General features: G+C 43.1%; 1 protein-coding gene across 1 annotated transcript in view; it reads left to right on the top strand.

The window, feature by feature from the left end:
- Positions 1–23,551, top strand: part of LOC120018468 (diacylglycerol kinase delta-like) — a 49,399-nt gene that overhangs the window by 13,207 nt on the left and 12,641 nt on the right. The window contains exons 8-19 of the mRNA XM_038961693.1: positions 105–244; positions 1,272–1,356; positions 7,119–7,213; positions 7,355–7,454; positions 7,646–7,907; positions 8,736–8,882; positions 9,171–9,299; positions 10,202–10,298; positions 10,670–10,780; positions 11,669–11,765; positions 12,276–12,383; positions 13,480–13,593. Coding sequence (XP_038817621.1) covers positions 105–244; positions 1,272–1,356; positions 7,119–7,213; positions 7,355–7,454; positions 7,646–7,907; positions 8,736–8,882; positions 9,171–9,299; positions 10,202–10,298; positions 10,670–10,780; positions 11,669–11,765; positions 12,276–12,383; positions 13,480–13,593 — 1,485 coding nt within the window. The remainder of the gene's footprint in view (positions 1–104; positions 245–1,271; positions 1,357–7,118; positions 7,214–7,354; positions 7,455–7,645; positions 7,908–8,735; positions 8,883–9,170; positions 9,300–10,201; positions 10,299–10,669; positions 10,781–11,668; positions 11,766–12,275; positions 12,384–13,479; positions 13,594–23,551) is intronic.

Genomic DNA, 23,551 nt, shown 5'->3' with positions numbered 1-23,551 from the left:
TATAAGTAAACTGTATTCATGTTTTCTGAATTAGGATTAAATTGGGGAGAATGAGGCTAAATGTAACAGGGGTCAGTTGAAACAGGATAACACTTGTTTTGCAGTGCCAGCTGGGTGTTCTGCCCCTGGGGACAGGAAATGACCTTGCCCGCGTCCTGGGCTGGGGCTCGGCCTGCGACGATGACGCACAGCTGCCTCAAATACTGGAGAAGCTTGAGAGGGCCAGCACCAAGATGCTTGACAGGTAGGAGAGGGAGGGAGGGAGGGAGGCGCTGTAGAGGGCCAGCACCAAGATGCTCGACATCACCAAGATGCTCGAAAGAAAGAGAGACTTAGGGAGGGAGGAGAACTGGGGGTGAGGGAAATATTCACCAACATGCTTGACGGGTGAGAGAGGGGTGAAGAGGGAGGAAGAGCAGGTAGCCTAGTGGTTAGAGCATTGGACTAGTAACCGAAAGGTTGCAAGATCAAATCCCTGAGCTGACAAGGTAAAAATCTGTCGTTCTGCCCCTGAACAAGGCAGTTAACCCACTGTTCCTAGGCTGTCATTGAAAATAAGAATTTGGGACTTTACTTGGCTCATCGCACTCTAGCGACTCTTTGTGGCGTGCCGGGCGCCTGCAGGCTAACTTCGGTGGTCCGACACGTCGGTGGTGCGACCCAACACTTCGGTGTGGCTGGCTTCCGGGTTAAGCGGGCGGGTGTTAAGAACCGTGGTTTGGTGGGTCATGTTTTGGAGGATGTTTTGGCCTCTCCCGAGCTCGTTGGGGAGTTGCAGCGATTAGACAAGATCATAATTGGATATCACGAAATTGGGGAGAAAAATACATTGTTTTTTATAAATAAGTAATTAAAGGAACCATATGCAGAAATCGCTCCGCCATTTCCTGGTTGTTAAAATTCTAACAGTTGGCCTAATTTCAGTTTGTGACAAAACAATCCGTCATTGTGTAGAGAATCATTGTGTAGAGTACCATCTAAACCGCTGTGAAATATCTTCTCCATAACCAAAAATATTGTATTTTAAGCGGTTTGAAGCTGGTGTACAAAACCGAAAGTAAAAGACTCAAAAACTAAACTTAAGAACGGGAAACATTGAAATAGAGCACATATAACAGATCTACTGCTTCTTAGACTTGCTTTCAATGAGAGTGACAAGTTACATATTGTAGCTTTAAACCAGCTATCATTAGTCCAGGAGTTTCTCCTGGTCAGGTCAGGGTGAAAACTTTCAGCCCCTAAACTATCCATTGTTTAAATTCTTTGCCCAGGTGGAGTATTATGGTGTACGAGACCAAGTTCCCGCAACAATATTCCAGATCCACGATGACAGAGGATTGCAGCGACGACTCTGAGGTACTTGTTAATTACATCATTTTCAATCATACACATCCTGATAGTTTTAGCTGAATTCGAGTACAATTGCAGTTACATGCCATTTATGTATACAGTATCAGTCAAAAGTTTGGACACACCTACTCATTCCAGGGTTTTTCTTGATTTTTCTTATTTTCTACATTGTAGAATAATAGTGAAGACATCAAAACTATGAAAATAACACATATGGAATCATGTAGTAACGAAATATATTTTGTGGTTGAGATTGTTCAAAGTATCCACCCTTTGCCTTGATGACAGCTTTGCACACTCTTGGCATTCTCTCAACCAGCTTCATGAGGTAGGTAGTGCCTTGTTAATTAGTGGAATTTCTTTCCTTCTTAATGCGTTTGAGCCAATCAGTTGTGTTGTGACAAGGTAGGGGTGGTACGCAGATGATAGCCCTATTTGGTAAAAGACCAAGTCCATATAATGGCAAGAACAGCTGAAATTAGCAAAGAGAATCGACAGTCCATCATTACTTTAAGACATGAAGGTCAGTCAATATGGAAAACTTTCAAGAACTTTGAAAGTTTCTTCAGTTGCGGTCGCAAAAACCATCAAGCGCTATGAAACTGGCTCTCATGAGGACCGGCACAGGAAAGGAAGACCCATAGTTACCTCTGCTGTAGAGGATAAGTTCATTACAGTTAACAGCCTCAGATTGTAGCCCAAATAAATGCTTCACAGAGTTCAAGTAACAGACACATCTCAACATCAACTGTTCAGAGGAGACTGTGTGAATCAGGCCTTCATGGTCGAATTGCTGCAAAGAAACCACTACTAAAGGACACTAATAAGAAGAAGTGACTTGGTTGGGCCAAGAAACACGAGCAATGGACATTAGACCGGTGGAAATCTGTCCTTTGGTCTGATGAGTCCAAATTTGAGATTTTTGGTTCCAACCCCTGTGTCTTTGTGAAACGCAGAGTGGATGATCTCTGCTTGTGTGGTTACCACCGTGATGCATGGAGGAGGTGGTGTGATGGTGTGATACGCCATCCCATCTGGTTTGCGCTTAGTGGAACAATCATTTGTTTTTCAACAGGACAATGACCCAAAACACACCTCCAGGCTGTGCAAGGGCTTTTTGGCCAAGAAGGAGAATGATGGAGTGCTGCATCAGATGACCTGACCTCCACAATCACCTGACCTCAACCCAATTGAGATGGTTTGGGATGAGTTGGACCGCAGAGTGAAGGAAAAGCAGCCAACAAGTACTCAGCGTATGTGGAAACTCCTTCAAGATTGTTGGAAAAGCATTCCTCATGAAGCTGGTTGAGAGAATGCCAAGAGTGTGCAAAGCTGTCATCAAGGCAAAGGGTGGCTACTTTGAACAATATAAAATATATTTAGATTAGTTCTATACTTTTTTTGCTTACTAGATTATTCCATTTGTGTTATTTCATAGTTTGATGTCTTCACTATTATTCTACAATGCCATTATGCTGACGCAGTTGCCGGTAATATGCTACACCTGGTCGCCAACCTTTTCCATTTAGAGTGCCAATCATTTTCGTGAAACAGTTTCATTTATTTTACAAAGTCTTTGTGACTCCAAATCATTGTATTTGTATTTGTTAGAGATCCAAGGAAGCAGCTACTTTTCCTGGGGGCCAAACACATTAAGGCACTTACATTAAACAAAAGATTAAAAAGTACATTATATAACATTATTACACCACTACATACTGTAACTACAATACAACATGTATAATACCACCATACAACAGTATTACAATGTACGTGTGTGTAAAGTGCGTGTGCTAGCGTTTGTGTGCGTATATGTGTGTCTGTCTCTTCACAGTCCCCACTGTTCTATAAGGTGTATTTTTATGTATTTTTTTGCTTGCATCAGTTAGCTGATGTGGAATAGAATTCCATGTAGTCATGGCTCTATGTAGTACTGTGCACCTCCCATAGTCTGTTCTGGACTTGGAGACTGTGAAGAGACCTCTGGTGGCATGGCTTGTGAGGTATGCATGGGTGTCTGAGCTGTGTGCTAGTAGTTTTAACAGACAGCTCGGTACATTCAGCTTCTCACAAAAACAAGTAGTGATAAAGTAAATCTCTACTCCACTTTGAGCCATGAGAGATTGACAGACTAATCCCCATCTTAGTTACCGTTGTATCAACATGTTTTGACCATGGCAGTTTACAACCCAGGGTTACTCCAAGCAGTTTAGTCACCTCAACGTGCTCAATTTCAACATTATTCATTACAAGATTTAGTTGAGGTTTAGGGTTTAGTGAATGGTTTGTCCCAAATATAATGCTTTTAGTTTCTGAAATATTTACGACTAGCGTATTCCTTGCCACCCATTCTGAAACTAACTGCTGCTTTTTAAGTGTTGCAGTCATTTTAGTCGCTGAAGTGTATAGTCATCCGCCTACATAGATACACTGGCTTTACACAATATAGTAGGGAGTATAAAGCCATAACAACACATACGTTTTTCCAGTAGCAGACTATGATCGATAATTTCAAAAGCCGCACTGAAGTCTAACTAAACAGCCCCCACAACCTTTTTATCACCAATTGTCAGTCATTTGTGTAAGTGCTGTGCTTGTTGAGTGTCCTTCCCTATAAGCGTGCTGAAAGTCTGTTGCCAATTTGTTTACTGTAAAATAGCATTGTATCTGGTCAAACACCATTTCTCCCCAAAGTTTACTAAGGGTTGGTGACAGGCTGATTGGTCGGCTATTTGAGCCAGTAAAGGGGGCTTTACTATTCTGAAGTAATGGAATGACTTTTACTTCCCTCCAAGTCTGAGGGCACACACTTTCTAGTAGGCTGAAATTGAAGATATGGCAAATAGGAGTGGCAATATCGTCATGTGGTTAATAAAAATGTGATCTAAATTATAATTATTCAAATCTTAAAGTAACTTATATTGCCATTGCCAACTATGTAAGAAATTGCCTACGTAAAGCCAACAAAATAAAACAAAACAAAGCCTGCAGGTAGAAAATATCCTGATAAAAATAAATCGTATTGGCTACGCATGGCCTGTCTGCAAGGAACTTGAAACGGTCAACTTGGTCCAACCAGAAAGTTTGTACTAACAAACTTGCAACATTGTATATATCCTGGACCCTCAGAGTTTCTCACACCCTGAGCTCCAGACAGATACAGTTGTAGGCTATTTACAGTATTTGCGTAAGGGAAAATAATCAATCAGAAACAAAAAACACAATTAATAAATGAACAACTCTTAAATTAAAAGAAATAAACCAAACGTGTTTCTCACAAGTGTAGCACAGGTTGTGCTCTGTAAACAACGTGTCCCTCCGACAACGACAACAGTAAAATACTGTAATAATAATACATTGAATGTATTAATGGAAATTATGGTAACCAAACAAACATTGTAGATTAGAAATTATGGGAATTAACGGTAAATGTACCACTGGTGATACTGGTGTGCCATGGGGTCAGCCCTAATATTTATAATACACTATACAGTGCATTCTGGAAGTATTCAGACCCCTTGACTTTTTCCACATTTTGTTATGTTACAGCCTTATTCTAAAATGTATTCAATCGTTTTTTTCCTCATCAATCTATACATAATACACCTTATTGACAAAGCAAAAACAGGTTTTTAGAAATGTTTAGAAATGTATTAAAATTTAAAAAAACTATCATATTTACATAATAATTCAGACCCTTTACTCAGTACTTTGTTGAAGCACCTTTTGGCAGTGATTACAGCCTTGAGTTTTCTTGAGTATGACGCTACAAGCTTGGCACACCTGTATTTGGGGAGTTTCTCCCATTCTTCTCTGCAGATCCTCTCAAGCTCTGTCAGGTTGGATGGGGAGCGTTGCTGCACAGCTATTTTCAGTTCTCTCCAGAGGTGTTCGATCGGGTTTAAGTTCGGGCTCTGGCTGGGCCACTCAAGGACAAGGACAGTCCCGAAGCCACTCCTGCATTGTCTTGGCTGTGTGCTTAGTGTCGTTGTCCTGTTGGATGGTCAACCTTCGCCACAGTCTGAGGTCCTGAGCGCTTTGGAGCAGGTTTTCATCAAGGATCTCTCGGTACTTTGCTCCGTTCATTTTCCCCTCCATCCTGACTAGTCTGAAAAACATCCCCACCACATGATGCTGCCACCACCATGCTTCACCGTAGGGATGGTGCCAGGTTTCCTCCAGACGTGACGCTTTGCATTCTGAATCTTGTTTCTCAGGATCTGAAAGTTCTTTAGGTGGCTTTTGGCGAACTCCAAGCGGGGCTTTCATGTGCCTTTTTGTATTTGTATTTATTATGGATCCCCATTAGCTGCTGCCTTCGCAGCAGCTACTCTTCCTGGGGTCCAGCAAAATTAAAGCAGTTATACAATTTTACAAACATTACAATACACTCATTACAGAATTCACAACACACTAAGTGTGTGCCCTCAGGCCCATACTCCACTACCACATATCTACAACACAAAATCCATGTGTACGTGTGTGTATAGTGCATATGTTATCATGTGTGTCTATGCATGTGTCTGTGCCTATGTTTGTGTCTCTTCAGTCCCTGCTGTTCCATAAGGTGTATTTTTATCTGTTTTTTAAATAGAATTTTACTGCTTGCATCAGTTACCTGATGTGGAATAGAGTTTCATGTAGTCATGGCTCTATGTAGTACTGTGCGCCTCTCATAGTCTGTTCTGGACTTGGGGATTGTGAGGAGACGTCTTGTGGGGTATGCATAGGTGTCTGAGCTGTGTGCTAGTAGTTTAAACAGGCAGCTTGGTGCTTTCTACATGTCAATACCTCTCACTAATACAAGTAGTGATGAAGTAGAGATTGACATGCATATTATTAATGTTTGCTTTCTGTGTACATCCAAGGGCCAGCCGTGTTGCCCTGTTCTGAGCCAATTGCAATTTTCATTTTACTGAGGAGTGGCTTCTGTCTGGCCACTCTACCATAAAGACCTGATTGGTGGAGTGCTGTAGAGATGGTTGTCCTTCTGGAAGGTTCTCCCATCTCCACAGAGGAACTCTGGAGCTCTGTCAGAGTGACCATTCGGCTCTTGGTCACCTCCCTGACCAAGGCCCTTCTCCCCTGGTTGCTCAGTTTGGCCGGGCGGCCAGCTCTAGGTAGAGTCTTGGTGGTTCTAAAGTTCTTCCATGTAAGAATGATGGAGGCCACTATGTTCTTGGGGACCTTCAGTGCTGCAGAAATAATTTAGTACCCTTCCCCAGATCTGTGCCTCGACACAATCCTGTCTCTGAGATCTACGGACAATTTCTTCAACCTCCAGGCTTGGTTTTTGCTCTGACATGAACTGCCAACTGTTGGACCTTATATAGACAGGTGTGTGCCTTTCCATATCATGTCCAATCAATTGACTTCAATAAGTCTGAATTTACCACAGGTGGACTCCAACCAAGTCGTAGAAACATCTCAAGGATGATCAATGGAAACAGGATGCAGCTGAGCTCAATTTTGAGTCTCATAGCAAAGGGTCTGAATACTAATATAAATAAGGTATTTTTTTTTTTTTTTTTTATACATTTCCAAAAGTTTCTAAAAACCTGTTTTCGCTTTGTCATTGTGGGGTATTGTGTGTGGATTGATGAGGAACATGTTTTAATAAATACATTTTAGAATAACGTAAAAGAACGTGGAAAAAGGGAAGGAGTCTGAATATTTTCAGAATGCCCTGAATGTGGTGATGCTGTGCAGTTCAAGACACATTTCCTCAAGAATAGCCTGTTTTCGACCTTGATTGTTACCTGCCACAGGTGCAACAGATTCTGACCTACGAGGACTCTGTGGCGGCCCACCTGTCCATGATCCTGACTTCAGATCAGCACTCAGTGGTCATCTCCTCGGCTAAGTATGTCTGTAACTTCAATAAGTCTGCCCACCTGCTATGTCCATACAGTTTCTTTAGTCCAGCTTCACTATCCTGGGCATTGTTAGGTGTAGGTTTCCGTTGCCCTGACTGTGTGTGTGTGTGTGTTGTGCATGTTCATAGGGTACTGTGTGAGACAGTGAAAGACTTTGTGGCTCGAGTGGGGAAGGCCTACGAGAAGAACAAGGAGAGCTCAGAGGAGTCAGAGGCTATGGCCGAGAAGGTAAGCTGCAAGGAACCATTGCTTTGTCCCAGTTATCTCATCTTCCTCCCAAAGTGTGCAGTTGTTCACATCCCTTCAGTGATTTTATGTAAATGATTGGTATAGGAAATATAGTGGAAACTCCCTCCAGCCATGTTTGTACTAATGCAGTGAATCAGATCTGTGTTGATTGGTCGGTCGGTTGGTTGCAGTGTGGAGTTCTGAAGGAGAAGCTGGACTCACTGCTGAAGACTCTCAACGAGGAGGCGCAGGTGTCTACTACGATGCCTGCCCCTCCTCCTACCATCGCTGAGGAGCAGGAGGAGGGCGAGGGGGTTCTGGTGCCATCGCCCGCCGCCCCCCCGTGCTCCCCCAGGCCCCTGACGGCCATCTTTAAACCCAGGGAACAGCTGATGCTGAGAGCCAACAGCCTGAAGAAAGCCATCAGGCAGATCATCGAGCACACTGAGAAAGGTAAGATGTTACAATTCCTACTGCTATTTCTGTTTTATAGTTCATAGTTGGGGTCAATTCAGAAAGTAAACTGAATTTCCAATTCCAATTCCAACCTCCATGAAAAGCAATTCTGAAAATTGGAATTAGAATTACAGTAAGGTTATTTTTCCTGTAAGCAAATTTTTTGTCTGATGTGGTTAAAAAATGAACAAACATTAAAACATAGTAGGCTACACTGACCTACTTGGCATACTTGAGGTTTCACATGTTACATAAAGACAGAGGACAGCCAAAAACATCAAAGCCATGAGCATTGCAACAGTAGAGCAGGACTCCCTGTAGCGATGACTCAGATCAGACTTGCCGCCCGTATTATAGTTATTGGAATAAGAATTTCAGTTTACTTCCTGAATTGAGTAAAGTGAAATGGAATAGACGTACGCGAACCCTGAGATAATATAGTTGCTATCTACACTCATCCAAATAAGAATAAGAATTGGTTCTTAACTGACTTGCCTAGTTAAAGAAAAAAAGAGGGGTTTAATCTCTCCTGTACTTTTTCAAAATACAGTGCCTTCGGAAAGTATTCAGACCCCTTGTCTTTCGAAAACTTGTGTAAATATGGTATTTCTGTTTTTTTTTTAAGTTTTGTTATAACAACCTGCTTTTGCTTTGTCATTATGGGGTATTGTGTGTAGATTGCTGAGGATTTTTTTTTTTCAATCCATTTTAGGATAAGGCTGAAATGTAACAAAATGTGAAAAAAGTCAAGGGGTCTGAATACATCCCGAAGGCACTGTACCTACTCTTGTTGCTGAACGGTTTTCTTCTCTATTCTTCTATCAGCGGTGGACGAGCAGAATGCCCAGACTCAGGAGGTGTTTGCTCTGGGGGCAGAGGAGGAGGAGGAGGAAGAGCAAGTCAAGCTGTTTTTGCAGTCGTCCTACAGTGGGAACGCCTGTAACAGCACCAGGAGCCATCCAGTCCGCAGAGGTCAGTCATTGAACCCTGAGTCTCCTAAACTGGGTCGTGTTCATTTGGTACCAAATATAAGAAAACAAGACCGATACAGGGAAGGACTACCTTTTTTAAAGTGTTTTTCGTTGCATGCCCTAATGAACACAGCCCAGACGAAATTGATAATTTTAATTAATGATGCGTGCCCATTTATTCTTGAAGATTATCTCTTCTAAATGTGTGTTGTTTTTTAAATTAAGGAGTGGGCTTTTAATCATCATCCCAGTGTCTCATGTCTTTCTGTGTCTCTGTTTGATCCCGTAGTGTCCAAGACTCCTTGTGAAAAGCTCATCAACAAAGGAAGCCTGTCACTGGGCAGCTCTGCGTCACTTCCTGCCCAGACAGGAAGTCGAGAGAGCATGCCAATGCTCAACACCAAGATCCTCTACCCAAGTAAGGGCACAAGTTCTCACCAGCTCTGTACCGAGGGCCCTCAGTTCCCCAATCCCAAATCGACCCCTTGGACACTTGTGTACACCGTAGTGCTTTTTGAGGTCGGTTCTGTTAGTTTCAATACTTTTTTTAAAACAAATGCACTATGCATTATGTAGGTTAAATGCTGTAAAAACACAGAATAAAACAATAAATAAAAGTCCCAGGATGGTAGTGACTGCCCATTACTGATTATCACTTAATAATAACTTTACATTAATAAAATGTTTCAGTTGTTGTGTATATTACATTTGTTTTATTTGATGATGATTTCATTCCAAGCCATCATCTCCTCTACAGAGCTGCTGCCTAGGCTGTCTGACAAAATCACTATTTTGGTAGTTCTTCAAAGTAAATAAGCCATAATTTTATGACTGCTGAATACCAACTATCAATTACTTAGATCATGTATTTTCAGGTAGAGATACCTCGCGAAGAAACTTAAATTAAATGCTCTCTATGTATCCCCTCATGATCCGCATTCACAGACTGGAAAAGTAGCCACGCAATGGATTATGGATTATGGTCATTGTAGTTAGTTTAGCGCAGAAAACTTTAATTATGTAGAACATTGGCCTGTTGGAAACTACAACTCCCTATTACATCGCACAGTTTGGCATGATCTGATTAATCTCTAGAGAATCTGCAGTGCATTGAGCTCACAGAAAAACCCTGAATGAAATGGAATTCAAATAATTTAACTGACATTGGACAATTAGTTTAAAAACCGAAAAATAACCAAAATTTTTACTATTTTTTTCCACTATTCCACTTTATATTCCTGTGATATAATTTTGCTCTCTCTGTGCTCAATTGTCAGTCAGTGTTCAGTATGTGTTAAGTGTGTTTATGTGTTTGTTCAGGTCTCAGGGCTGGTATCTCTGGCTCCCTCTCCAGCAGTTCGGTCATCAGCAAACTGCTGGTCAACGCTGACTCCTTCAGCTGTGACCCAGAGACCTTGTGAGTGTCCACGTTTCAGTCTCTCTCCTCCTTCGCATTAAGGGTTAGTTAACTTTTATTTTTAGATTTTAGCTTATTTTCAACTTACCTTTGGTGTTGTCATTTCATCCAAACCATTTGTAGGTTTGTTAGCTGGTTATTAAACAACGTCCAGAATCTCCTGGCCAGCGTCTTTGGAGCTTGGAGAAATGCTAGTGGAAACGGATTGAACCAGCAAGTGGTGTATTAAAAAGCATGGGAAAGAACTCTGTCTTCCTCTTTCCATGTCCCTGCATTCCCCATGCTTTTGAAGTGAACTATCCCTTTAAGCCCATCATCATCTACCTCTTGCTCCAGAGTCGTGAGTGACCTTGTACTGTGTTTGGTTTCAGTGACTGCTACACTGAGAAATGTGTGATGAACAACTACTTTGGGATCGGCCTGGATGCTAAGATCTCACTGGACTTCAACAATAAGCGGGACGAGCATCCCGAGAAGTGCAGGTAACTGAGGAACGAGGCTAACTAAACCAGATAGACCCAGCCCTGGATCGGGTGGTAAGCAGAGATGTAGTCTTGATCTCGTGGTCTTTGTCTTGAGGCCACATAAATACATTGTTGGTCTGGTCATGGACTCAGTACACAGGGTCTGGGTTTTGATAGTTTGGGTCTGGGTCTCAAGGGGGTCTAGTCTGGGTCTGTGTAAAACAGACCAAACAATTTAGAAATACATTTTGGCGATTGGACAAATGCTTTCAGTGTAAACTTAAATGACTGAAACAACACAAAGAATACAGAAAATATTATGGAAATAACAATCACCAAAGTAAATCTAGACAGTCAGTAAGAATCGAAAATTAAAATTAAAAAAAACAATGAATTCCGACCGGGCAAGAAGGGCATACCAGTTGGGTCCCACTTTGAATTTCTTTTAATGTTTGAACATAAGATCATAGCTTTAGCCAAGGCAAAATGTGCAGAATTGTAGTAAATTTGTCCCACGTCAGTCCATTTTCGTGAGAATTTGGACAAAAATCTTTGCAAATTGCTATGCAAAATGTCTGTATTGCCGCAGCAAAATCAAGCGTTTTTGACTGCAAATATCAACAACAAAAAAATCACAAAATCCTGGAGAAACCGTTTGTAGCTCAGACACACCGCAAAGACCTACGGCTAAAAGCAGTGATTGGCCGCTTTCACCTGCTGCTTTAAACTGTTCGTCCTCACGGTGTGTTTTGTCCTTTAGAATAGCAATGTCTTCCATTTCTGTGCTGCTGCTTTCCACAAAGAGCCTAGTGTTTGTTTTGGTTCTATGTATACAGTGTGTGTGTATGTGTGTGTGTGTGTGTGTGCTCGGCCACTGTGGTAAGCTGTGGGTCGGTCTGTGTTCAGGAGTCGCACCAAGAACATGATGTGGTACGGGGTTCTGGGTACCAAAGAGCTGCTGCATCGCACCTACAAGAACCTAGAGCAGAAGGTACTGCTGGAGGTAAGAAAACAATGATAACCAAGTGAGTGCTACTAAGGGTACGTCCACATTGAGATTTTGTCTGAATATTCCGGGTGGAGCCAATGGTTTTTCAATGGGTGCCATCCGTTGCTGGATGAATGACAACGGAGATTAGTTGAAATTGTCCAACAAAAAAACTTGTCCAACAAAGACAATATATCCACATTTGTACGTATGCAACTCGTCCGGGAAAAAAGCAGGGATGAGTTGTACTTTCGACAGACGAAAACGGACAATGATGTACGTCAAATACTATTTTATCTGTGTGATGCGCCTCAGTGTGCCATACCCTAAAGAGACTTGACTGTCATCCCTCGAACCCTGACCCTAACCTTAAAGGGCAATCTGGGATTGACACCTCCGTTTTTGGACTTTTCGATTAATGTCTGGTGTTGTTATTGTGATTTTGGGTGTTTGTAACAGAGCATATGCAGAAAGTTTTTTTCTGTCACAGTATGATCATGTGTGTGTGTGTGTGTGTGTGTTTAGTGTGACGGGAGGCCTATCCCCCTCCCCAGCCTGCAGGGCATAGCTGTCCTGAACATCCCCAGCTATGCAGGCGGCACCAACTTCTGGGGCGGGACTAAAGAGGATGATGTAAGTGTCATCAAAACCCTCTCTTTGTGTTGTTGTTTCGTAACTACATTATGACTGGATCTTTTTTATAACACAATAATACAAGGTCATAAAGATTACATGACATTGTAACAGTACTCACACGTTTCCTCCACATTTTTGTTTTTCATGTTTTAAGTATCTTTGGGTCTTTGAAAAGTGCTATGTAAATTCCATGTGTTTTTATACTACTAATAATACAAAACAATTTTAAATCAAAAAATAATATTTATAACCCCTTCCCTCGACATAACCAGAATATCCCCAGCACAAATCTAACCCACATCACATCAATCACCCCAGTCAGCATTGTTGTGTTCATGTGTGGCTAACCACGTGAGATATACAATTAGTGTACAAAACATTAGGAAACACCTAACATAGACTGACCAGGTGAATCCAGGTGAAAGCTATGCTCCCTTTTTGATGTCAACTGTTAAATAGAGGAGACATGATGAAGAAGGATTTCTAAGCCTTGAGACAATTGAGACATGGATTGTGTATGTGTGCCATTGTGTATGGATCCCCATTAGCTGCTGCCAAGGCAGCTCTTCCTGGGGTCCAGCAAAATTAAGCCAGTTATACAATTCTAAAACCATTATGAACTGACATGAACTGACAACTGTGTGTGTTTCTCTTCAAAATCCCCACTGTTCTATAATGTGTCTTTAAAAAAAATATGTTTTGTAAATCTGATTTCACTGCCTGCATGAGTTTCTTTTCCACTTGATGTGGAATAGAATTCCATGTAGTCATGGCTCTATGTAGTACTGTGCGCCTCCCATAGTCTGTTCTGGACTTGGAGACTGTGAAGAGACCTCTGGTGGCATGTCTTGTGGGGTATGCATGGGTGTCAGAGCTGTGTGTTAGTAGTTTAAGCAGACAGCCCGGGGCATTCAACATGTCAATACCTCTCACAAATACAAGTAGTGGTGAAGTCAATCTTTCCTCTACTTTGAGCCAGGAGAGATTGACATGTACTGTATATTATTAATGTTAGCTCTGTGTGTACAGGAAGGTGTTCCAAATGTTTTGTACACTCAGTGTATTAAAAAATGACATGTCCTCTCCCCTGCAGACGTTCACTGCGCCGTCCTTTGACGATAAGATCCTGGAGGTGGTGGCGGTGTTTGGCAGCATTCAAATGGCTGTGTCCAGAGTCATCAACCTGCAGCACCACCGTATCGCACAGGTAACACACACACACACACACACACACACACACATTGCAGACTCTGTTAATATACAGAGGACTGTCTGCATCCCAAATGGGCCCTGGCACCCTATTCCTGTGACGCAGGCTATTCCCTTTCGGGACCAGGGCCCAACAGTAGTGCACTATATACAGCAATTTGGGACACAACCTGTGTCGTAGGTTAACCTGCCGCACCACCCACAACATTGCTTAGGTGAGGCATCCAGACAGAGTTGTCTGCTAGAGACATAAATTCCCTTGAAACAGGTCAGCAGCATTGGCTCAATGGGCAGAAGAGGTGGCCGTCTGTCCAAGTTTTCATGTGTCATAATACACCATGAAAGCTAAGACACCTTTGGAGTCACTTGGCTGATGCTTATCTGACAAGCAACCGTTAGTTGTGCTGTTCTGCTCTGCTTGTCACACGTGCATAGTGTTACAGTTCTTTTCAATCACTTTGGCGCAATTAAGGACAAAAATCTAAACAGACTAAGCACATTTTCAATTTACTGAGTGCAACGAACAAATTTACAAAGGCACTTTTTCACTACACCAAATCACTTTCAATGTGTATACATATTCAATCTAAGTATCTGTTAAAAAGCAATATCCACATCACTTTTGATATGATTTCTTGTCTTCTTTTTTATCACTTAAATGGCGCATCTTTCAGTTGTAAGTGGTATATTTTCTGTTTACCAATCTCTAAACTGATAACACTTGTAATGTCCCCTATCTTTATGGGTAGAACCTTTTGATTGTGCATTCATTGGGGTTTCACACATCTTTCACCCATAAGTCATTCGTGCAAAATCTGAAGTTTTCCGTGAAATACCATGATTTACCACGTTTTGAAATATCCCAATATCAACTTTGGTATTTGGTATTTTATTAGGATCCCCATTAGCTGTTGCTAAAGCAGCAGCTACTCTTCCTGGAGTCCACACAAAACATAATACAGAACATCATTAGACAAGAACTTTGCTGTAGCTTTCGTTCATTATTGCGGACACGGTAATCTGAGCCATCCGATTGGCCAGCGGTAGGCCTATAGTGCACTTTATTTGCTCTCCGGGCCCGCCGGGAAGGCAGAGTTTGTACCTTCAAACACCCGGCGCACAGGGCAGCTGAATCGGATGCACCTACCGACAATTTGTGCTACAGTTCAGGCTACCGATATTTGCTGCGGTCAGTCATCTGAGCGAGGTTTTAACTTTCTGAATGAATGGGTTTAACCTGCTGAATTACATATTGTATATTACGTCAATTACCTCGAATAACCTGTACACCCGCACATTGACTCGGTACCGGTACCCCCTGTATATAGCCTCGTTATTGTTATTTTATTGTGTTACTAAATAAACAAATGTTTTTTTTTAAAGTTCATATTTTCTTAAGTCTTTTCTTAACTGCATTGTTGGTTAAGGGCTTGAAACATTTCACGTTAAGGTCCTACACCTGTTGTGTGACAAATACAATTTGATTATATTAAAGGAAGGCAAACAAATTATAATCAATCCCAGATAGAAAAAAGGTTTTAAAGTCTTTAGTACAGCAAAGATTGGGGACTCAGGGCAGTACCATTTCAGTCATTTGATAAAGGTCCACATGGATCAGACAGTTGGGGTAGGTTCCTTGTTCCTTGTCAATCATTTGCTTATTGGTGAAATCAGCAATCAGACAATATCTTTAGGTAAATCAATCAAACCTTTAATGCAATTGCAGACTGAAGTTGACAATGGGAACATAGCACGCATGTTTCCGAGTAAATTCTGCAAAATAGGAAAGGTCCAAGTTGCTTTAGCCCTTCCCCTTCTATTAATACAACATAAGCGTAATCAATTATTATAATACATCAATCATTTGGTGCAGCCCCTATCATGACCCCAAGGTGACCCCCATCAAGACAAAAACTTTGAAGACTGAGATCGAGTCATTGAAGGCAGACCAGCGAAAGAGAAACATTCTCAGAGGGCAGAGATACAGGCAACGGCTAATGCATATATCCGGCGCAAGGCGGCATTGATGGATTACCCGGCCGCATTGGCGGAGAGTTAGAATCAAAGACCTGATTTGCCTTAACGAAAAATGCATCAACACCCTAAAAATATGTCATTTTATTATAATATACATAATAATTACTCTTGAGATGAGCTGTAGCGAGAGGAGACTGTGTCTGCTTAAGACGATCAGAAAGAATGGGTTGTTTTAAGCTGTGTATAAATATAACATATTCGGCTCCAACAGCCCTGGAACCAATTCATTGGAATGCCCCCACCCCATGGCCCAATTAGCAATTTATACTAGTCCAAAGGTGGTCCCGACAGCACGCCACAAAAGATGCAGGCCTGGGGGGCAAGACTCTTAAATACATTATTGGATGGTATCCGTGATTCGGCTATGCATAGCCAACTGTAGGGCTATTATACAGTGCATTCGGAAAGTATTCAGACCCCTTGACTTTTTCCACATTTTGTTACGTTACAGCCTTATTCTAAAATTGATTAAATTCGTTTCTTTCTCATCAATCTACACACTACACACCATAATGACAAAGCAAAAATAGGTTTTTAGCAATTTTTGCAAATGTATTAAAAATAACAAACTGAAATATAACATTTACATAAGTATTCAGACCCCTTACTCTGTACTTTGTTGAAGCACCTTTGGAAGCGATTACAGCCTCAAGTCTTCTTGGGTATGACGCTACAAGCTTGACACACCTGTATTTGGGGAGTTTCTCCCATTCTTCCCTGCAGATCCTCTCAAGCTCTGTCAGGTTGGATGCACAGCTATTTTCAGGTCTCTCCAGAGTTGTTAAATCAGGTTCAAGTCAGGTTCAAAACTTGGCGCGAAGCCACTCCTGCGTGGTCTTGGCTGTGTGCTTAGGGTCGTGCTCCTGTTGGAAGATGAACCATCACCCCAGTCTGAGGGGCTAAGTGCTCTGGAGCAGGTTCTCTCAGTACATTGCTCCGTTCATCTTTCCTTTGATCCTGACTAGTCTCCCAGTCCTTGCCGCTGAAAAATATCCCCACAGCATGATACTGCCACCAACATGCGTGACGCTTGGCATTCAGGCCAAAGAGTTCAATCTTGGTTTCATCAGACCAGAGAATCTTACTTCTCATGATCCCACTAAGCGCGGCAGGTAGCCTAGTGGTTAGGGTGTTGGGCCAGTAACCGAAAGGTTGCTAGATCAAATCCCCGAGCTGACAAGGTAAAGATTTGTTGTTCTGCCCCTGAACAAGGCAGTTGTTCACTGTTTCTAGGCTGTCATTGTAAATAAGAATTTGTTCTTAACTAACTTGCCTTGTTAAATAAAAAAAAATATATAAAAACGCAAACCAGATGGGATGGCGTATCGCTGCAGAATGCTGTGGTAGCCATGCTGGTTAAGTGTGCCTTGATTTCTAAATAAATCACTGACAGTGTCACCAGCAAAGCACCATCACACCTCCTCCATGCTTCACGGTGGGAACTACACATGCCGAGATCATCCGTTCACCTACTCTGCGTCTCACAAAGACAAGGCGGTTGGAACCAAAAATGTCAAATTTGGACTCATCAGACCAAAGGACAGATTTTGGAGTCACGATCCTTATCAGCCACACCTTTTGATCTCTGGAACTCCACCTCAACAACCGTGGCAACAACCGTGTCAGATTCGTCAGGTCATTGGTTCACCCTGACATTTACATTCCTCATCTGACACCAGAACTTGAGGAACTGCTCACCAAGCACAGCAAGGGCCATCCGGACCATTATGCTGTTCTGCTATTCCAATAATGCTGAACCAAAGAGATACCACGAGTGGGCACAGAATACCAACTGGTATGGATCCCGAGGCAAATTTGACTTACAAGTGAACCTCTGAGTGTTCATCATGAATACTGTCTCAAAAGTTTCCCTCCAGCGATGCAACCCAGAAAAACATCAAAGACAGAGTAAATGAGTACTTGAGGTCGCCGAGAAAGTCCAGACATGGCCTTCTCTCCATTATCTAAAATGTCATTGTTCTGTTGTTTTCTTGTCACACTGTGTAGCCTAATAAACATCTGCACTTTGAAACAGTCTTTAAAATAAATCTAATTCAATAATATATTTCTACTACAGTAAGTGCAGATGCTGTGTTTTTTATTTTTAGAATACAGTACTGGGCTTACAGTAGTTGGTCACAGTTCACGCCTTGATGAGCCATTAAATTGGATAGTAGCCAGCACAAACTCGCATAATAGTTAATTGGTGATTGAAACTAATTTGTATGAAAAAAATACATTCTTTAAAATGATAATAATCTCAAATAAAGGCCAGGATATAATATCAACAAGAGAATGGAACGAGAATGGGAGAGGTTACTTCCGGCGCCGACCGAGATGGCCGCCTCGCTTCGCGTTCCTTGGAAAATATGCAGTATTTTGTTTTTTTATGTGTTATTCCTTACATTGGTACCCCAGGTAATCTTAGGTTTCATTACATACAGTCGGGAGGAACTACTGAATATAAGAGCAACGTCAACTCACCACCGTTACAACCAGGAATATGACTTTCCTGAAACGGATCCAGCGTTTTGCCTTCCACCCAATACAATGGATCTGATCCCAGCCGGCGACCCTATGCGACGCCGTAAAAGGGGCAAACGTAGCGGTCTCCTGGTCAGGCTTCGGAGACGGGCACATCGCGCTCCACTCCCTAGCATACTACTCGCCAATGTCCAGTCTCTTGACAATAAGGTTGATGAAATCCGAGCAAGGGTAACATTCCAGAGAGACATCAGAGATTGTAACGTTCTCTGCTTCACGGAAACATGGCTAACTCAAGAGACGCTAACGGAGTCGGTGCAGCCAGCTGGTTTCTTCACGCATCGCGCCGACAGAAACATACATCTTTCTGGTAAGAAGAGGGGCAGGGGTGTATGCCTTATGATTAACGAGACGTGGTGTGATCATAACAACATACAGGAACTCAAGTCATTCTGTTCACCTGATCTAGAATTCCTCACAATCAAATGTCGACCGCATTATCTACCAAGGGAATTCTCTTCGATTATAATCACAGCCGTATATATTCCCCCCCAAGCAGACACATCGATGGCCCTGAACGAACTTTATCTGACTCTTTGTAAACTGGAAACCACACACCCTGAGGCTGCATTCATCGTAGCTGGGGATTTTAACAAGGCTAATCTGAAAACAAAACTCCCTAAATTCTATCAGCATATCGATTGTGCTACCAGGGCTGGTAAAACCTTGGATCATTGTTATACTAACTTCCGCGACGCATATAAGGCCCTCCCCCGCCCTCCTTTCGGAAAAGCTGACCACGACTCCATTTTGTTGCTTCCAGCCTACAAACAGAAACTAAAACAACAAGCTCCCTCGCTCAGGTCTGTTCAACGCTGGTCCGACCAATCTGATTCCACGCTTCAAGACTGCTTCGATCACGCGGATTGGAATATGTTCCGCATTGCGTCCAACAACAATATTGCCGAAATACGCTGATTCGGTGAGCGAGTTCATTAGAAAGTGCATTGACGATGTCGTACCCACAGCAACGATTAAAACATTCCCAAACCAGAAACCGTGGATTGACGGCAGCATTCGCGTGAAACTGAAAGCGCGAACCACTGCTTTTAACCAGGGCAAGGTGACCGGAAACATGACCGAATACAAATAGTGTAGCTATTCTCTCCGCAAGGCAATCAAACAAGCTAAGTCCCAGTATAGAGACAAAGTAGAGTCGCAATTCAACAGCTCAGACACAAGAGGTATGTGGCAGGGTCTACAGTCAATCACGGATTACAAAAAGAAAACCAGCCCCGTCGCGGACCAGGATGTCTTGCTCCCAGACAGGCTAAATAACTTTTTTGCTCGCTTTGAGGACAATACAGTGCCACTGACACGGCCCGCTACCAAAACCTGCGGGCTCTCCTTCACTGCAGCCGAGGTGAGTAAAACATTTAAACGTGTTGCAGGCCCATTTAAACGTGCTGCAGGCCCAGACGGCATTCCCAGCCGCGTCCTCAGAGCATGCGCAGACCAGCTGGCTGGTGTGTTTACGGACATATTCAATCAATCCTTATCCCAGTCTGCTGTTCCCACATGCTTCAAGAGGGCCACCATTGTTCCTGTTCCCAAGAAAGCTAAGGTAACTGAGCTAAACGACTACCGCCCCGTAGCACTCACTTCCGTCATCATGAAGTGCTTTGAGAGACTAGTCAAGGACCATATCACCTCCACCCTACCGGACACCCTAGACCCACTCCAATTTGCTTACCGACCCAATAGGTCCACAGACGACGCAATCGCAACCACACTGCACACTGCCCTAACCCATCTGTACAAGAGGAATACCTATGTGAGAATGCTGTTCATCGACTACAGCTCAGCATTTAACACCATAGTACCCTCCAAACTCGTCATCAAGCTCGAGACCCTGGGTCTCGACCCCGCCCTGTGCAACTGGGTCCTGGACTTCCTGACGGGCCGCCCCCAGGTGGTGAGGGTAGGTAACAACATCTCTACCCCGCTGATCCTCAACACTGGGGCCCCACAAGGGTGCGTTCTGAGCCCTCTCCTGTACTCCCTGTTCACCCACGACTGCGTGGCCATGCACGCCTCCAACTCAATCATCAAGTTTGCGGATGACACTACAGTGGTAGGCTTGATTACCAACAACGACGAGACGGCCTACAGGGAGGAGGTGAGGGCCCTCGGAGTGTGGTGTCAGGAAAATAACCTCACACTCAACGTCAACAAAACAAAGGAGATGATTGTGGACTTCAGGAAACAGCAGAGGGAGCACCCCCCTATCCACATCAACGGGAAAGTAGTGGAGAAGGTGGAAAGTTTTAAGTTCCTCGGTGTACACATCACGGACAAACTGAATTGGTCCACCCACACAGACAGCGTTGTGAAGAAGGCGCAGCAGGAGGCTGAAGAAATTCGGCTTGTCACCAAAAGCACTCACAAACTTCTACAGATGCACAATCGAGAGCATCCTGTCGGGCTGTATCACCGCCTGGTATGGCAACTGCTCCGCCCACAACCGTAAGGCTCTCCAGGGGGTAGTGAGGTCTGCACAACGCATCACCGGGGGCAAACTACCTGCCCTCCAGGACACCCACACCACCCGATGTCACAGGAAGGCCATAAAGATCATCAAGGACAACAACCACCCAAGCCACTGCCTGTTCACCCCGCTATTATCCAGAAGGCGAGGTCAGTACAGGTGCATCAAAGCAGGGACCGAGAGACTGAAAAACAGCTTCTATCTCAAGGCCATCAGACTGTTAAACAGCCACCACTAACATTTAGCGGCCGCTGCCAACATACTGACTCAACTCCAGCCACTAATAATGGGAATTGATGGAAATTATGTAAAAATGTACCACTAGCCACTTTAAACAATGCCACTTAATATAATGTTTACATACCCTACATTACTCATCTCATATGTATATGTATATACTGTACTCATCTACTGCATCTTGCCATCTTTATGTAATACATGTATCACTAGCCACTTTAAACTATGCCACTTTATGTTTACATACCCTACATTACTCATCTCATATGTATATACTGTACTCTATACCATCTACTGCATCTTGCCTATGCCGTTCTGTACCATCACTCATTCATATATCTTTATGTACATATTCTTTATCCCTTTACACTTGTGTGTATAAGGTAGTAGTTGTGGAATTGTTAGGTTAGATTACTTGTTGGTTATTACTGCATTGTCGGAACTAGAAGCACAAGCATTTCGCTACACTCGCATTAACATCTGCTAACCATGTGTATGTGACAAATAAAATTTGATTTGATTTGATTTAGAATGGAACGAGTCACTTATGAATTGAAACGACCAGATTTGACCAGATTTGAAATATTTCATACAATATTCTGCCCATATTTGTATTTTTTAAGGACTTGTATTAACGGATGTTTTAGTACAATAGTATATACGCCTACATATGATATACGCCTACATAGGCTAATGTAAAAGGCATTTTATTTTTTATATATAATCTCAAACTGCACCGGTCAAATTATGCTCAATTCAATTTTAAATCATGACATTTATTCACAATTGCATGGCATGATGATCTCTGCTCGGCTTCAAATGCCCTCTTTAATAAATGGAGTAGATGTGCTCAAAGATGCCTTCTGGTGGTTCGAACAAGCATTAACAGCCAGCACTGTAACACACTGTACTGTACCACTGTATAGTGCACGCTATATCGCACTATGATGCAACTGTTAATTGAGGAACCACTAGTTAATTGTATTGGTAACAAATGACAATAAAATCATACAAAAAGTAAATTGGCCGCAGGGCCAGACGGATTACGAGAATGTGTACTGCGAGCATGCGCTGGCCAACTGACATTTTCAACCTCTCCCTGTCCGAGTCTGTAATACCAACATGTTTTAAGCAGACCACAATAGTCCCTGTGCCCATGAACACAAAGGTAACCTGTCTAAATTACTACCGACCCGTAGCACTCACGTCTGTAGCCATAAAGTGCTTTGAAAGCCTGGTCATGGCTCACATCAACACCATTATCCCAGAAACCCTAGACCCACTCCAATTTGCATACCGCCCTAACAGATCCACAGATGATGCAATCTCTATTGCACTCCACACTGCCCTTTCACACATGGACAAAAGGAACACCTATGTGAGAATGCTATTCATTGACTACAGCTCAGCGTTCAACACCATAGTGCCCTCAAAGCTCATCAATAAGCTAAGGACCCTGGGACTAAACACCTCCCTCTACAACTGGATCCTGGACTTCCTGACAGGCCGCCCCCAGGTGGTAAGGGTAGGTAACAACACATCTGCCACGCTGATCCCCAACACAGGGGCCCCTCAGGGGTGCGTGCTCAGTCCCCTCCTGTATTCCCTGTTCACTCATGACTGCACGGCCTGATCACCAACAGCCTTTTGGGAGGAGGTCAGAGACCTGCCCAGGACAACAAGCTCTCCCTCAACGTGATCAAGACAAAGGACATGATTGTGGACTACAGGAAAAAGAGGACTGAGCCCCCCCCCCCCCCCCATGCTCATTGACGGGGCTGTAGTGGAGCAAGTTTTGAGCTTCAAGTTCCTTGCTGTCCACATCACCAACAAACTAACATGGTCCAAGCACACCAAGACAGTTGTGAAGAGGGCATGACAAAACCTATTCCCCCTCAGGAGACTGAAAAGATTTGGCATGGGTCCTCAGATCCTCAAAAGGTTCTACAGCTGCACCATCGAGAGCATCCTGACTGGTTGCATCACTGCCTGGTATGGCAACTGCTCAGCCTCCAACCGCAAGGCACTGCAGAGGGTAGTGCGTAGGGCCCATTACATCACTGGGGCCAAGCTTCCTGCCATCCAGGACCTCTATACAAGGCGGTGTCAGAGGAAGGCCCTAAAAATTGTCAGACTCCAGCCACCCTAGTCATAGACTGTTCTCTCTGCTACCGCATCGCAATCGGTACCGGAGTGCCAAGTCTAGGTCCAAGAGGCTTCTAAACAGCTTCTACCCCCAAGGCATAAGACTCCTGAAAATCTAATCAAATGGCTGCCCAGACTATTTGCATTGCCCTACCCCTCTTTTACACCACTTCTGCTCGCTGTTGTTATCTATGCATAGTCACTTTAATAACTCTACCTACATGTACATATTACCTCAACGAACCGGTGCCCCCGCACATTGACTCTGGTCCGGTACCCCCCCTGTATATACAGTCGTGGCCAAAAGTTATGAGATTGACACAAATATAAATTTCACAAAGTCTGCTGCCTCAGTTTGTATGATGGCAATTTGCATATACTCCAGAATGTTATGAAGAGTGATCAGATGAATTGCAATTAATTGCAAAGTCCCTCTTTGCCATGGAAATGAACTGAATCCCCCCAAAACATTTCCACTGCATTTCAGCCCTGCCACAAAAGGATC

This window comes from Salvelinus namaycush, chromosome 23 (assembly GCF_016432855.1).
Source record: "Salvelinus namaycush isolate Seneca chromosome 23, SaNama_1.0, whole genome shotgun sequence".
In the NCBI taxonomy this organism is placed as follows: Eukaryota; Metazoa; Chordata; class Actinopteri; order Salmoniformes; family Salmonidae; genus Salvelinus; species Salvelinus namaycush.
This window is presented reverse-complemented; position numbering and strand designations above follow the sequence as displayed.